Raw genomic sequence first — 17,697 nt, 5'->3', positions numbered from 1 at the left:
TTCTGAAAGAGGTATTGTCCACACACACACACCCCCGCGTTCCAAGAGGAACCACAACCAACGAGCTCAGCTGGAGGCCCATCTGGTACCGTATGGCGGCCTAGGCCTGCCCACGCGGTAGAAGCCAGCTCAAGTCCCGCCTGAATTTCAAGTCACCAATTCACATCCTTCATTTTACAGCCATTCAACACAATTTAAGTACAGTCTGAAATTTTACATGCTGATAAAACTTCATCCAGTTACGCATTGCCAACACTTATGCGTCTAAATCCAATACTCCACCATGGCAGCGCACAGGCTGGCAAACTTATGCGTACAGCAGGCGTTGTGACCAGCCAGGGCAACTCAAGTAGGACCATGGAGGAAAGCCGATGAACTTGAGGGCAAGTCAAGTAAGACCAGGGAGGAAAGCCGATGAACTCGAATTCACAGAGGAAATGTCATCTTCATCAGTCTTTTTAAAAAAATAATGTCATCTTCATCATTGACTCCAGTTTCAGCAAATGGGCTAGCACATAGGTAGATGGCAGTCTAATGGCACAGCAGAAATATGTTCTTATATGATGCTATCATGTAACAAGCATATAGTTGCCAATCGCTACGATGCAATGTACTCTCTTCGTTCCAAATTATAGGTCGTTTTGGTAAATTTAGATTCATAGATTTTGCTATGTATCTAGACATCTCGTATATGTAGGTGTATAGCAAAAGCTATGTATCTAGATTTGCCAAAACGACCTACATTTTGGAATGGAGGGAGTATTCAATAACTTAAAAGAGGTACATGGTAGCCCTCCTATAGCCCTATTCAGAGTCTAAGTTGGTGTCTAAGTAAAGAGAGCCCTGCGCTGATGGTTCCAAACTTTGTATAATCAAGTGCCCACGCTACGACCTCATAACAAGCTGCATACGTTTTTTGCGTAGTGTGTCCTTCCCTATGAAAGCTGCATAACAACCTCACTTAAAAGAACAATGAACAAAGCAAGATGGTTAAGCACCTTTTGTTTGAGAAGGTTCAGCTCCAACCTTCCACTGGTCAAACTCGGTAATGCTCAACATAAACGAGCTTGCATTCCGATGTCCCCCTCCACCATATTCCTACAAGCAAGCAGGATCAAACATCAAACCTCTGTATGATAGAATCAATTTTGAGTCTTCTTTCACGAGCTAAGTGAGGTCCTAGAAACCTCATAAGGGAACCGATGTACCTGAGAGATTGAAGTGGTGTCTTCTTGTTCTAAACTTCTTAGACTTATTTTCAGCATCTGGTCATTATTCAACTCAGGGACTTTGTATACAACAGCCCCAATACCTCTGCAAAAAAGGGCACAGCTCACATAATGACAATGGTGTGGTTAAGTGCAAATGCACATTTCAAGTGTCTCTGGATACATATTGACAGAAGGAAACAAAAAAAAATCTTGCCTCAGATTCAAATTACGGCTTTTGCTAGCCAGTTGATGTCCAAGCTCGCTTCTCAAATTTGAAATAGAATCGGCATCAACAGCCTAATGAACCATACAAGGCAAAACTATATTAGTAAACAAGTATACCTGTGAATACAACGGTAGAAAAAGAAATACAATAAACGTTTTTATGTTAGACCTCTAGCATGGAATTAGAAAGAGCATGAATAAAACAAAAGGTCACTAAAAGCTGAACTATGTGAACAAACAGAGTATGAAAAGCAATCAGTGTAAGGACAGCAGAATTACCAGACAATTCCCAAACTGGCCACATCCCAGTGAAATTTCATACGACTTCCCTAGGCAATCGTCTATTAATCTTTGTTTCTCTAACAATGTCACTTGTCCGCGGGAAATGACATGCTCAGGATCCAACTCCAACAACTGTCACAAGCAGGGTATTGTGAAGTAAATTTAGAAGCAGAAGATGACCATGCGTCTGATGGCCAAATGACAGATCTACCGTTATCATGGTAGTGGCACCAGAAAATAGCACAGAGCTACACTGTATTGGAAATATTTTTCTGAATTTCTTTATCACATTGTGGTGCAATTGATAATTTAAACAAATTTTCCATTGATTAGAGAAGATTTGAGATGACCAGATGAATATTGTTCAACTAATACCAATAACTGTGAAATCAATATTTTTGATGAATGCAGTGGAAAATGATTATAGTGATTAGTTAAGCAACTGTTTCATTTAGATGCAGCTTTGACTCTGAGATGATAATCATGCCAACTTCAACAAATCAATAATTCAGGTGTGAAACAGCATCATGTGATGTAAGGAGCAACTTCTTTTTGGTGATGCAGGAATCACTGTAGCAGCAAAGGACTAACATAAGGCAGGTCATTACCTGATCAAACAATTTACTGTTTGCATTGACGTTGAATTCAATATCCAGATCTTTTAGTCCACTGCTGAAGGCCTTGCAGTTTGGAATTTTCCATCTCCACAAATCCCCATCTTCAATAAACTTGAAAAGCTTGTGCACTGTTTCAACCTTGTTGTCCGGTACGTATTTGATCTCAGCTACATCTTTATCACTTTCACTACCCCATAAAATGCTAGCTTCTGTCAAGAGCTTGTTTCTAAAGAAGTCAAATGCAATTGTTGCTCCACTACGCTGCATATCTATCACCTTGGTCACATTTTGCCCCAGTGTGGAATTCCCACACAAACTCTCAAAAGCAGTCTTATGATGGTCTAGAATTGTTACTCTGAATAGGATAAGCATTTAAGGGTCAACAATATTCAAACAAACAGGGGTTGCAAGAATAGTAAGTACAAAAATGACTGAATACATAAGTTCAACAGCTTCAAATGACTGCAATGTGTATACAATGAACTAGATAGAAACCTTTAAGTTTTTGAGTGATGAATTTCATGGAACAGAATATGGCATAAGGTAACCATGGTTGGGTTACATGCCGTAGACATGACATTGGGCGAACCTTCATATGCATTAAAGAAAATGAGAACAGCGAGGAGATGTGCATTGTTTTTCAAGAAGAATAAGGATTTGAAACCACAGTGCAGTGACCAGAAAACTGTATCTACAATTGACCTACAGTAGCTTTGAACATTTTTACCCGAACCGAGTTTAGTTGTGTGATTTTATCAAGATTATGACATTACCTCCCTTAACAAAATAAGAACTGAGAACATGAGTTTATTATAATCGCTTACATAACTTTGCACCAGATTCCAACTAACAAAATCCACAAAAACCACAGGACTACCTAAAAAAACAAAGAATTTCAGATATGAAAACTGACTGCAAATGATTACATACCTTTCAACCTTAGGGGCTATATCTTCGACAAAACCAGGAGGTCCCACAAAATCAAGAAGGTAAACATCTTCTATTTCATCCAATGGAAGTGAATCGCTCCTGGAAAGCAGATAGTAAAAAAATGGTGTCATAGCAGGACACTAGAACAAAAGCATCAGCATAAGAGATTGTTTCACTAAGATAAACATCCCACAGAAGTACCAGAAGAGGTACTGTGAATTTCATGATTTAACGAAGTCCAACAGAGGTAGCTCCATCTAGCTCTGATTATGATATACTTAGCCCAGAACTCCAGATTGAACCCTCCCCCTGTCATGTGGGGGCGTACGTACAGGCGCCGCCGTGACATACGCCGCGCCACAGAACGCGCTGCGCACACGCAGGAGGAGGCCACCGCGAGTGGCTAAGTTCGGAAAGAGAGATTAGTTTCTATTTTCAGTCCTTAAGTTTAGGAGTGGTTGGTTAGGATTCTGGACCATATATTCCTGTAACCGCACATTGAGAAGATCAAGCAAGATTATTATCCCAATCCTCCCGTCTCTCTCTCTCCCAACAAGCCGACGGCAGAGGGGCAAAACCTCGCCGGCGACGATGGACCGTGGTTACGAACTCCGTAGCCAAGGGCCAGCAACCCTAGGCCCCGAGTCCCGACGCCCTTGACAACCTGGTATCAGGTTCTAGGCGTTCCTCGTCTTCCTCTGCCCCGCCGCCGCAACAGCCCTCCACCTCTGCGCCACCACCCAGCCCACCCCGTTCGCCACCATCGGCTGCTGCCTCGATCACTTCGGCCATGGCTGAACCGACCATCGCCGATCTTGCCAAGCTGATCGAGAACTTGACCACGACCGTGACGTCCCTGCAGGCGTCCGTAGTCGAGCTCCAGAAGGACAAGTCCTCCTCGTCATCGGGCGCCGCCGGGTACCCTGATGGGCACCACCACCATGATCGACCCCCACGGTTCTAGAAGATGGATTTTCCCCAGTACGACGAGAAAACCGATCCGCTGATCTTCGTCAATGATGCGAGTCATATTTCCATCAGCAACGGATCATGGAGGAGGAGAAGGTCTGGATGGCCTCCTACAACTTGGAGGAGGGTGCGCATATGTGGTACATCCAAGTCCAGCAGGACGAGAGTACCCCGTCATGGCATCGATTCAAGGAGATGCTGAACCTACGCTATGGCTCACCGCTGCGCTCTGCCCCACTGGCCGAATTGGCCGAATGCCGGCGTACGAGCACGGTCGTCGAGTATCAAGATCGGTTCCAAGAGCTCCTTCCTCTTGCTGGTCCGCTCGACGAGTCGCAGCGGGTACAATTGTTCACCGATGGTCTCCAACCGCCGCTCAGCCTCGACATCCGCATCCAAACCCCCCAGACCCTGGCCGCCGCCATGAGTTTAGCCCGCCAGTTCGAAGCGCGGGAGCAGTACACCGCCACGACCACCAGAGCTCCGTCCCGACCTCTGTTGCCGGCCGCGGGCCCCCGCCTGGCTCTGCCCGCGCCGCCAGTTGCCAAAGCGGCCGCCCCCGCGACAGTCACCGTCGAGGGCTGGCCGATCAAGCGCCTCACCCAGGCGAAACAACAGGAACGCCGCCGCCTCGGGCTCTGTTACAATTGCGACGAAAAATTCACCAGAGGCCACAACCGCGTTTGCAAGCGATTGTTCCTCCTCGATGGGGCTGAGGAGGAGGACGAAGGGGCGACCACAGAGGCCGCCGAGGACGTGGGGACTGAGGATGCGCCCATGTTCTCACTCCAGGCCCTAGCCGGTGTCGCCTTCTCCGACACGGTGCAACTGGAGGTCCAGCTCGGCTCCGCGTCCCTCGTCGCCCTGCTGGATTCCGGCAGCACCCACAACTTCATCTCGGAGGCCGCGGCCCTTCGGACTGGACTGCCTCTACAACACCGCCCCCGTCTCACGACCATGGTCGCCAACGGCGAACGCGTCGCGTGCGTCGGCGTCCTCCGCGGCGCTCCGCTAACCATCCACGGTGCCTCGTTCCCCGCTGATCTCTATTTCATGCCTCTGGCGGGGTACACGTCGTCCTCGGCACCCGGTGGCTCGCCGCGCTGGGCCCGATCGTGTGGAATTTCAGCACCCGCGCGGTCTCCTTCACGCATCAGGGCCGCGCCTTCTGCTGGCAAGGGCTGGCGGGCCCTCGTATACCGGCCGTGAGCACGACCACGGCCAGCAGCTCACTCCTCGAGGAGCTCTTGGTGGACTTCGACGATGTCTTCAACGAGCCGCACGGCCTGCCGCCACCGCGCAGCCGTGGCCACTGCATCACCTTGGTGCCAGGGGCGCTGTCTGTGGCCGTCAGACCGTACCGCTACCCCGCCTTGCACAAGGACGAACTGGAGCGTCAGTGTGCGGCCATGCTGGACTAGGGGCTGATTCGGCGCAGCAGCTCAGCGTTCTCGTCCCCGGTCCTTCTCGTCAAGAAGGCGGACAGCTCTTGGCGGTTCTGCATCGACTACCACGCTGAACGCCATCACCTCAAGGGCGCTTTTCCCATTCCGGTCGTCGACGAGCTCCTGGATGAACTACACGGCGCCCGCTTCTTCTTCACCAAACTCGACCTCCGATCCGGCTACCACCATGTCCGTATGAAGCCGGAGGACATCGACAAGACCGCGTTCTGGACACACGACACCTTCTTCGAGTTCTTGGTCATGCCGTTCGGGCTCTGCAACGCCCCGGCCACGTTCCAAGCTCTCATGAACGACGTGCTGCGCGCTTACCTCCGTCGGTTCGTGCTTGTCTTCTTTGACGACATTTTGATCTATAGCTCATCCTGGGCGGACCACCTGCGCCACCTCCGCGTCGTCCTCGCGGTGCTCCGTCAGCATCGCCTCTTCGTCAAGTGCTCCTTCGGCGTGGACGCCGTCGCCTACCTGGGGCACACCATATCCGCGGCGGGAGTGGCCATGGATCCGGCCAAGGTACAGGCCATCCACGACTGGCCGCAACCGCGATCGGCGCGGGCGGTGCGCGGCTTCCTCGACCTGGCGGGGTACTACCGGAAGTTCGTCCACAACTACGGCACCATCACGGCTCTCCTGAAGAAGGAGGGGTTCATGTGGAACGACGACGACGCAGCAGCTGCTTTCAGTGCCCTCGAAGGGGCGGTGACGTCGGCACCAGTGCTGGCACTGCCGGACTTCACCAAGCCGTTCGTTGTCGAGTGCGACGCGTCGACTTATGGCTTCGACGCAGTGCTGGTCCAAGACGGCCACCCCATCGCATTCTTCAGCAGACCGGTGGCGCCGCGCCATCGCTCGCTCGCCGCATATGAGCGGGAGCTCATTGGCCTTGTCCAGGCTGTACGGCATTTGCGGCCGTATCTATGGGGGCGGCGTTCACCGTCAAGACGGACCACTACAGCCTCAAGTACCTGCTCGACCAGCGCCTTGCTACGATCCCGCAACACCATTGGGTCAGCAAGCTGTTGGGCTTCGATTTCACCGTCGAATACAAGTCTGGGTCCACAACCACAGTGGCTGACGCCCTCTCCCGCCGTGACACTGAAGCAGGTGCCGTGCTGGCTATTTCGGCGCCTCGTTTCGACTTCATCGGCCGCCTCCGTCATGTTCAGGCCACGAATCCGACGCTGGTGGCCATCCACGACAATGTCCGCGCGGGCACACGCGCCGCGCCCTAGACGGTCGTTGACGACATGGTCGCCTACGAGGGGCAACTCTACATACCGTCCACCTCGCCATTGCTGCAGGAGATCCTGCAGGAGATCATGGCGGCCATCCATGAGGATGGGCACGAGGGCGTCCACCGCACGCTTCACAGCCTCCACCGCGACTTTCATTTTCCCAACATGCGTCGTTTGGTGCAGGATTTTGTGCGGGCGTGTCCTACGTGCCAACGTTACAAGTCGGAGCATCTACATCCAGCGGGACTGCTTATGCCGCTGCCCGTTCCATCGGCGGTCTGGGCCGATATCGGTCTCGACTTTGTGGAGGCGCTGCCGCGTGTGAACGGGAAGACGGTCATCCTCTCCGTCGTCGACCGTTTCAGCAAGTACTGCCACTTCATCCCCCTCACGCATCCGTACACGGCGGAATCTGTGGCGCGAGCCTTCTTCGCCGACATTGTTCGCCTCCATGGCGTTCCGCAGTCCATCGTCTCCAACCGTGACCCGGTGTTCACCTCGACGTTCTGGCGCGAACACATGCGGCTTATGGGCACCAAGCTGCATATGTCTTCGGCGTTTCATCCACAGTCGGACGGTCAGACGGAGGCCGCTAACCGCCAGGCAGTCGGCACTGCTTCACCGGCGATCGTCCCCACCAGTGGCCGCGTTGGTTGCCATGGGCCGAGTATACCTACAACACTGCGTACCAAACTTCACTCCGTGACACGCCGTTCCGCGTGGTGTATGGATGGGATCCTCCGTCCATCTGCTCTTATGAGCCAGGGGAGACGCGGGTGGCAGCAGTTGCTCAAGACATGGAGGCTCGCGAGGCCTTCCTGGAGGACGTGCATTACCGCCAAGCTCAAGCGTCCCAGAAGCTCCACTATGACCGGCAGCATCGTCACGTCTCCTATCAAGTGGGCGATTGGGCACTTCTTCGCCTCCGTCAACGCGTTGCGTCCTCACTGCCCAGGACGACTACTGGGAAGCTGAAGCCTCGCTACGTGGGTCCATACCGCATCATCGAGCTCATCAACGACGTCGTTGTTCGCCTGGAATTACCCCGGGTGCCCGACTTCATGATGTGTTCCCTGTTGGCGTGCTCAAGAAGTTCGTCGGCGCACGTCCAGCCTCGCCGCCAGCCCTGCCGGCCATCCACAACGGGGCGGTGGTTCCAGAGCCGTTGTGTGTTGAGCAAGCTCGCTTGGCACCCGGGGTTCGTCAGGTGCTCGTCCACTAGCGCGGCGAGCCGGCGGAGTCAGCTTCTTGGGAGGACCTCGAAGAGTTCCGCGACAAGTACCCCGACTTTCAGCTCGAGGACGAGCTGGATCTCGAAGGGGGAGAGATGTCATGTGGGGGTGTACATACAGGCACCGCCGCGCCATAGAACGCGCTGCGCACACGCAGGAGGAGGCCACCGCGAGTGGCTAAGTTCGGAAAGAGAGATTGGATTCTATTTTCAGCCCTTAAGTTTAGGAGTGGTTGGTTAGGATTCTGGACCATATATTCCTGTAACCGCACATTGAGAAGATCAAGGAAGATTATTATCCCAATCCTCCCGTCTCTCTCTCCCAACAAGCCGACGTCAGAGGGGCAAAACCTCGCCGGCAACGATGGACCGTGGTTACGAACTCCGTAGCCAAGGACCAGCTACCCTAGGTCCCGACGCCCTTGACACCCCCTAACAACACAAGTCCAATAGTCTGAAGCAGAGCTTTAAAATGCCTAAACTCAGTTGCAAATCAAACTCGCATCAGACGATCACTGTGTTATGTGCACGTGTTCAACATTCTATCTAGCACCGTTCACAATCAGATTACCACACATTTGGAGATCGGAACCAACGAATCGAAGGTCCGCAGTTATAGTCAGACACTTGCAATAGGGTAAAGCCTTGTCCGAATCTACAGCGCTGCAGGAGTGAACCCCTGAAACTGGGGTACTTCCCAGCAGATCCTGACGTGTGCATTGGGGTTGCTCCGGAGCGGAAGAGGAGGGGAACAGTTCGGCGGAGCTACCGGATGGGGTCGTAGACAGTGTTGGGGAAGAAGCGGACGGGGCGGGCGGCGGCGGAGAAGTAGAGGTGGGCGGCGAGCGCGGCGAACGCGCCGTCCGGGCACGGGTAGTGGTAGAGCACCGCCGAGACCTTCCGCGCGGCGCCGGCTTAGGCCATGCGATCGATATCGCGCGGCGGAGCACGGGCGCCGGGCACGCCGCACGGTTCGGAGGGTTGGGCTCGCGTTATTGTGTTTTCGCGGCGCCGCGCGTGGCAGGCGAACGCGGTGATCTGGTTGGCTCCAAGGAGCGCGATGAGGTTTTTGGCAGCGACGAGCCGAGGACGGCGGCGAGCGAGAGTTCTGGTCCAATCCGACCAATCTTTCAACTGGTTCTTAAGTTCTTAACCCTGCACTCAAATTTTGTAACAGGAGTTTTTTTTTAAAAAAATGTAACAGGTTCCCGTACGATAAAATTAGTTGTTGGCCATCTAAGCCTGATAATATTTTTCAGTTTGACGATTGATTAGTTTTTCTTATGGGAGCTAAAATTAGTTTGACGATGATAACATCTAAGCCTGATAAATGTTGTCATCACACACAATATCCAACATTCCAATTTCCAAGTTTCCAACGAAGCCCGCGGACTCACACCCACCCGCGGATTTCGGGGGGGGGGGGGGGGGGGGGGGGGGGGGGGGTTTGGTGGACCACTAGCAAGCAATCCCACAAAACAAAAGTGCCACGTCAACGATCCTCCCCAACCCCAGGTCACGAGTCCCTCACCATCAGATCACATCCAACGCCTAAAAACCTCACTCCACGAATCGACCCGTCCACCTCAGCGATCCGCGGCAACAGCACCAGAGCCCATCCCACCCTCCAACCTTGATCCGACGTCCCAAACGCACCCGTCCACCAAAACCATCCCCCCGAAATCCTCCCCTCCCGCCCAAACCCCCACGCGAAATTTCCCCATCTCCCTCGCGCACCCCTCCCAAATCCTCCCCTATAAATCCCACCCCAAATCCGCCGCTCCACCGCACCAGGCCGCCATCCACCGCCAGCCAATTCGAAAACTCCGCCAAATCTCTCGCAGCAGCAGAGTCTTCTCCCTCTCCGTCGTCGGCGATGTCTGGGCGCGGCAAGGGCGGCAAGGGGCTGGGCAAGGGCGGCGCCAAGCGCCACCGCAAGGTGCTCCGCGACAACATCCAGGGCATCACCAAGCCGGCGATCCGGAGGCTGGCGAGGAGGGGCGGCGTGAAGCGCATCTCCGGGCTCATCTACGAGGAGACCCGCGGCGTGCTCAAGATCTTCCTCGAGAACGTCATCCGCGACGCCGTCACCTACACGGAGCACGCCCGCCGCAAGACCGTCACCGCCATGGACGTCGTCTACGCGCTCAAGCGCCAGGGCCGCACCCTCTACGGATTCGGCGGCTGAGCGCGCCCTCTCCCTCGTATGCAGCTGCTGGCGGTGGTGCTTGCTTGCTTGTTCGTTTGGGTTACCCGTGCTGGGCGTTCCGTTTGGTGATGTAGAGATACTATCAGATTCGTATCTGTGCTGTCTTTTGTTCTTAGTGGGTGGATGTGAAGTACGGGTCTAGAAATTCCAACTGCCAGTTGTATCTCAGTTCCGTTTCCTTTGCAGCAATGAAATGTTAACCCCGATCTGCTACCAATTGCCGTGGTTCTTTTGGTACAAGTGATTTTAAGAGGTGCCGTGACGTTTTATTTTGTTTCCATTAGCGCGGTTACTCTTTTCTGCAATTCTGTATGGTGCTAATGCTCTAGAATGTGGATGTTTATCTGGGGAATCTGCAGCTGATGTGTAGCACAGTAGTTTCAATCTCCTGTCACGGATGGGCAGCACCTGTTCTGTGACACCTTGAATTCCCATTTGGTTTTAATTCCTGTGCGATCTGCAGTTAATTAGGGTCTTGCATTTCCCATGTTTCTTCAGACATTTGCGATTTTAGAGATTTCATCCTTGAACGTTTGATTTTTTTCGTTTTCTTCAAACCTGGTTCAGTTTCTACAGGCAATTGAATGACGCAGGATGCTATAGACTGTAACTGGCCTCGATTCTTGAGTAGCAGCAGCATTTCTGACCTGTGTTGCAGTCTCTTCTTTTGGTACTTGCTTGCGTAGCCTAATTCTGCTTAGAAGGAAATAGACAGGCCAACAGGAAGGTGCAAAAGAAATGGTGCTTGACAGAAAAGGTTGATCATTTTCTATCAATACTCTTGCACATTTCATGATCCATGCTGCTGATTTTTGGGCTTTGTGTGTGAGGGCGCCCGTGTGTAATCAAACAGTTTTTCTAGGCACTCCTAATACTTGGTAGGCAGACACGATTTCCATGTGAGCTTACTGCTTACACAATTCTCGATATTTAGGTGTATCACCTTTTAATTTTGATAGCTCATCTTTTGCACGGATCTGAAAGGAATATGATTCGTCACATTACGTGAGATTTGACCTTCCATGAAATGTATGGTCAGAATGCATACAAAAGAGCAAGTATGATTTACCTCATGAAAATCGAGTTCTTTCCAGGGCAGTATATGACCTTCAGAGTAGTTGCAAGTTTCAGTGCATCCCAATGCTCACAATTAAAGCCGCAGCCCTGATACACACCCTTGACGTAACCAACATTGCGCACGGATGATAATGATTCTTCTCAGCGGCATCACAATCAAACAAGGCGCCGGCTGTTACAGCAATATGCTCATCGACCTTGATTCAAAGAGCAATGCTTCATATGAAAATTGCAAAGGATGTTTAAATTAGAACCAAGATTTGGGGCAATTCAGTTTCCCTTTATTTTGTCATCGACGAACAAGAAACTGTGCTTCATTTTTGCCGGAAAGTTTTCCTTTGGACTCTTGGGCATTAACTATTTGCAGGTCAGCTCGATCCAGAAGAAGAAATCTACAAGTCACTAGAGATCAATATTCAGAAGACTGAAAGACTGAAGGACTGAAAGTCTCCACAATATCTGATGGAAGTGCGTTGTATCTTATTTCTGTGACAAATGCCAGGTTTGTTTCCTCATCTCCTTGGACATTATCTGTCTGCATAGTTTGGTGAGATGTGGACTGTAAGTTGTATTAGAATGGGTGGGCAGCCATGGGTCGAACGGAACGCTTGTTATTTGATCAGCTCTGAATTCCAGCTGTCGTAATACCGGAGTACCTTCTCTGATGAATTGCCAAGTCATACATTTCTTCAGAAATTTGAAAAGGGATATTGTGTAATAAGTGCTTTTATACTGTGTATAAAGAGCATCCAATAATAAACGAACATTTTACATTTTTAATCATAACTAATTGAATCCGAAAGCATCCAATGCTTGGATCAGGTGTAAACTGGTGCCATCCAATGTTCAGATTTCCAACTCTCTTCAGCTCGGTGTGGCAGAATGAAATTCGATCAGATTAGTATCAGCTTCAATTCTCATACGCCAATGCACCATGCACTTTTTAACTTGCATCTGAATACTGCAAAGATAAAAAAAATAAAAGTTGCATGCACTGTGATGTCTGTCGCCCTTCATCTGAGCTTGCACTGCAGCTTGGAACGACAGAAAACAGCGCAACGCATTCGGCTTCTGGAGCATCTCCAGTCCCGCGTCTGCCGTGGCGGAGGATCGCTGGAGGGCCGCTGCCGCGATTCACCGTTTCAGTTTATTCTGTTAGGATGTGTTTGGTTGGTGGGATGAGGTAGAATGGAGCCACTCCATTCCAATTTCTATAGTGTTTGGTTCTTGGACATTAGGGATGGTGCCGTCCCAAGTAGGAATATTCCTACTAGATGCTGCACCGCGCGGTTCCTTCATTTCGGTCGAACGCAGCGGCTCCGGGCTCGTCTCGCTCCTCCCCCGGCCGTCGCTATCCGTTCAGTCACCGCTTCCTCCTCCATTCTCACCGCTCCCCCTCCCTTTTCCCATCTGTGCGCCATCCTCCATCTCTTCCTGCGCGCGCCATTCTTTCCGGCGCGGGGAACTGGTAGTCTTCCCGTCGTCGCCGCCGCCCTTCTCTTCCCCCGACCCCTCACAGCACTGTTGCCCCCTTTCCCTTCCTCGCTCGAGATGCAGGCCCCCTTCACCTCTTCCCGCGTGAGGAGCACGACGCCGGGCGCTGGCAGCTCCCCTCCCCTTCCGCGTGCGAGGAGCACGCTACCTCACGGGTCGCGGCGGGGCGCCGCCGCCGGGCACTGCCGGCTCCACCCCTTCATCCTTTTCCTCTAACCGTGTCTTGCCTCCGCACCTCTCTCCTCTGTCCATCCCTTTCTTTTCCTGCCACCGCCAGCCACCCACAGAGCTCCAAGGTGTTGCCGCACGCAGGTCCAAGTGAGGAAAATTGGTCCCCGTGGCCTTCTCCTCCACCATCCCCTCCTCTGCACAGTTGGTAATGCCCATCTTCTCTTGTTTCTTGCAGATCGAAGCCTCTATCCTCAGCTCGATTTGACAGCAGTAAGGAATTGCAGCACATCCTCTTCTCCACCTTTCAAGGAATTGCAGCACATCCTCAGCTCTGTTGCTTGCTGATAAATTGATTATGATTTTTTTGTTTTGTTATTTAGATGGACCAAAGAAACAAGCTTTTAATATATATATATACACATACATATACATATACATATATATACATATACATATATAGAGAGAGAGAGGGCTGGTCTATTCAACACCCACGGCGGAGCACCACCAGCTCTCCGACGAGGAGAAATTACGGTGCCACCATGTGAATGTAGTAAAATCCAGTGTTGTGTGTGCTTTTAATGCATACTTGACCTTGGAGCCCCTGGTTTGATGCGGGTGGTCTATTTTAATGCAGTTTGACTATGTCACAAGTTAATAGAGCACTAGTTGACCAGTAAAAAGGGTGTCATGCGTGGATCGTTGTGCGGCTCAGTAACTTCAGAGTTGTGGAAAACATGCGAGTAGAGTATAAAGTGGAATATGTGGGAGTAAAGAGCTATGTTTGAGTTGTGTGGATTGTGACAGGGAAAAAAGATTGTGGTGTATGCAAGTGTGTATTCTATGCTGTTCGTATCCGGGTGGAGTATAAAGTGGAGGGCGTGGGAAGTAAAAAAAGAAGTTTGTCTTCGGCGACAGCAGTGTGGAACTTGCATGCACGCATGCTATGCCCTATTTATGAGACACAACCTTGCATGCACGAAAACTGAAACATGATTCTAGGATTAAATGAGTATTAACATCTCAATGTTGTCTACTTTTAGTAAGAGAGAAATTTTCGGCTGGGGTTATCAATGCTTGCATATATGCTAGCTAGTGTGGGTGAGAACTTTTCAAGGAGCAATTTACGCGTGAGTTTGGGTCTGGGAGAGATATAGCCTTCATGCATGCATCATTCAAACCATTATTCTAGGTGCAGTTAAAAATACGCGCATGAGAAATTCTAGAGTACAGTTACATGCATCCGGCTAACATGGGAGCGAGAGGAAAGAGGGGTAATATTGTAGAATATGGAATAATATTTCATATTTGGGTTTATAAGTTTGAACAAAATAGCAATCCTTTATAAACTAATTAATCTCGTGAAACTAGGAGGAGTAAATTTGAACCGCTATATGAGTATTTTACTACTCCGTTGTAGAAGTATTTTTCAAAACCCACGAAGGAGTAAATTTGAACCACTATATAGAAAATCAACACCTTCTCATAGGTGATATTATTACTGTTTGGCCATGTTAAAATTTTCTAATAATTACATGTGGAAATATTATTCCTTTATTCCAATGTGCAAGTATTTTTATATTCGCATTAATATTTTGCCATACTAGATATAGTAATTTTCCATTTTATATGAGTACAATTAGGAGTAATATTCCGTAGTGCACACAAAAAGAGTATACATATCACACAAAAGAATAAACATAGTGCACACATGTGGTAACACATAGTGCACACAAAAAGGAGTAAATTTCATTGGCAAGCTGAGTAATTATCATTTGAAATATTACTTCTTGACAATTTGGAAATTTTATTGTCGTGTTCAAAATAACTTTATGACTTCCACAGTGATATGAAAACAAAAGTATAACAATAATAAGATAGAGTAAAAATTGTGTGTATAAGGAGTAAATATCTTAGAACCGTAGATAGTGTTGCGGGCTTGCAAAATAAGGTTGTAGTAAATAGATTGGATATTTTATGGTTGTGTGATTTAATGCTGGCCGGTGCTCCGGTGGTGTGCTAAATATTATTTAGAGCAGTGGGCACTAAATAGACAATAAATACGGAATCGGCTGGTGGGTAGTAATTATCGCATCGCGATATATATATATATATATATATATATATATATATATATATATATATATATATATATATATATATATATATATATATATATATATATATATATATATGCTATTGTTCCATTGTTTATACGTGGGTTATGGTTGTGCATTGGTGGTAAACTCACCACAAGAGAGAAGTGGGTAACCAGAAACATGTCTCCATTCTTGTTCTCCAACCAAACAAAGGACAGAATGGCTCTGTCCTTCGAACCAAACACAAAATGGAATGGCTCCATTCCTCAAACCAAACAATTACTGGAGCTATTCCACTCTAAAAATATGGGATGGAGCCATTCTATTCCATCCCGCTCTCCAACCAAACGCATCCTTGGCCGTGTTTGGTTAGTTTGCGCGAAATTATTGTAGCATTTTTGACCGTTAATTTAGAGTATCAAGTAAAGTCTAATTACAAAACCACCTCCACAACCCCCCGTGTAAATCGCGAGACGAATCTAATGAGGCCTTTGACCGCGCGATTAGAGGATGGTTACTGTAGCATCACTGTAGCAAATCATCAATTAATTACCGCCATTAGATTCGTCTCGAAAAGTTACACCCATCTCTGAAAAGGTTTTGCAAATAGACTTCATTTAGTACTCCATGCATATGAGATTCTCTTTTCGAAAAACGTGCGCGAAAAATTTTCAATGTAACCAAACACTTACTTATTTTGATTGCGATCACAATTTATTTCTATTTTACCCCTGATTACAGATTACTTACTGATTTGGATCGCAAATATTAGTTGCAATAATTTTTATATTTGACCCCGTATTTCGGATCGCTATTATTGATGGTGATCCGAGTTTTTACATTTTACCCCTAGTAACTTTACATATCACCCTTTTTGTCACCGACTCGTTCTTCTTGTCCTCCCGCCGCCTGCCGTTCGCCGCCGGGCATCGCCGGAACTCGGATGCGGATGCGCCGCGAGCTGCTGGGAGACACCGCTGCCAACCGTCGCAATGCACCCGTCTATTCGGTGCTGGTAGGCGGCCTTGCCCGTCGCCGGCATCGGTGAAGGATTACTGCCACCTCTGCGCGGCAACGCAACGATTGGTTTGTTGACGCAATGCACCCGTCACCTTGTTCTCATTTTCTCGCGCCGCTTGTCACACGTCTGGGCCCGAAGCTTACAAATCTGCCGCCCAAAAACTTGTTATCTTTGTCTGACCAGGATAATCTTGGCTGGTCCACAGCTCCCTACCTTTCTTGTCAGAACGAACTCCCCGCCATGCCCATCGATTAAGAGTTATGTTTCTGTCGCCACGCATGTCGCAGCTGCGGATTAGCGGATAAGCGTAATCGATTAGCCGCACTAGCCCCGGTCTTCAGCTTTAACTAACCTAACCTGTCATAGATAGACTATAGTTTGTCTCCTCCGGCAGATAAGCTCATGCCGCAGGCCAGGCCACGAATGGATATGGTTTTCTTCCCTTCCATGACCCGAGCTGAACATTTCAATGATTCAATCCTTTTTATTTGACTCGCTGAGCTCTGAACAAGTGAACACCTTGCCGGGGGGATCGGCGACGGCGAGGCTGATGGATGGCAGATTCGTATCGCTCGGTGATCTTGGTGCTTTTCCATGGGATTCCGGGGGTGTATTCCGCAATGCTCTTCGGCGGAAACGTTGGGGTTCTGTACCGTCTGCTACTAGCAAGAGGGTTAGCCCAACAAACTGAATGGCATAGCTACCAGCTGTCCAAGGCATTTCAGATAAGAGCTTTCTGATGTTGGGACAGCATTTCGCTATCGGGAGCTGCCAAGATAAGGCGCAGGAATGGACAATGCCGGTCCATTCAGGCGAAGAAAAGGTGTGGCCAAAGCGAAGATTGGACCATAGGTTAGCGGTCAAGGGGGGCAGGACTAGGCCGGCTGAGTCAGCTCCGCACAAGAGTTGGCATCTTCTTAGGGAGAGCGTTGAGACCCAACGGAATCTTCGCCAATTTCTTTGTGTTTTTCCTCCGGGGCGCTTTGATCAGCTTTGATGAAGACAGTAACGTCTAATGGTCTCGTGTTGTTTCTCGCTTTAGGCAAGTGGTTTGTTCCACTCTTACTAGATTATATCAATCAAATGGTTCACATATGTCTAATTAGTAATCTAATTTTCATATGATAAGATGCACATTATTTATTTGTGCCTTTATCAGAGGAAAGATATTTTTGGTCCAAAAGAGGTGAGCGTGAACGCATGTGTTTTCAGTGCTTTCCAATGGCATGAAAATCAGACAGGTACCTGCAAAACAATACCGTTCATATGATGAAAGCACCCGATCGCATATTCACAGAAATTCCCAGATAAATGCAATTATTGGTCGCGCTCCAGAAAGTATTTTTTGCTCCTTTGCTAAAAAGAAGAAACAAAAACATCTTCTTTTCAAAAAAGAAAGAAAGGAAAATTCTGGACAGGGCTTCCATTTCAGCCAGTAATAATAAACCCGCATGCCTCTGCCTCTG

At 49.3% G+C, this 17,697-nt stretch overlaps 1 protein-coding gene and 1 pseudogene across 1 annotated transcript; one reads left to right on the top strand and one right to left on the bottom strand.

Annotated features, from left to right (window-relative positions):
* Positions 1-415: 415 nt before the first annotated feature.
* On the bottom strand, positions 416-9,102 carry LOC120713622 (annotated as a pseudogene).
* An 836-nt stretch (positions 9,103-9,938) lies between these two features.
* On the top strand, positions 9,939-10,601 carry LOC120713615 (histone H4). The gene has a single exon (XM_039999543.1). It carries the CDS (start codon positions 10,040-10,042, stop codon positions 10,349-10,351), a length of 312 nt encoding a protein of 103 aa, XP_039855477.1. The 5' UTR covers positions 9,939-10,039; the 3' UTR covers positions 10,352-10,601.
* The last annotated feature ends 7,096 nt before the right edge of the window (positions 10,602-17,697 follow it).

The sequence above is a fragment of the Panicum virgatum genome, chromosome 1K (genome assembly GCF_016808335.1).
Source record: "Panicum virgatum strain AP13 chromosome 1K, P.virgatum_v5, whole genome shotgun sequence".
Classification (NCBI taxonomy): Eukaryota; Viridiplantae; Streptophyta; class Magnoliopsida; order Poales; family Poaceae; genus Panicum; species Panicum virgatum.
Note: the sequence above shows the minus strand (reverse complement) of the source record. Positions and strands in the feature narration are given on the sequence as shown.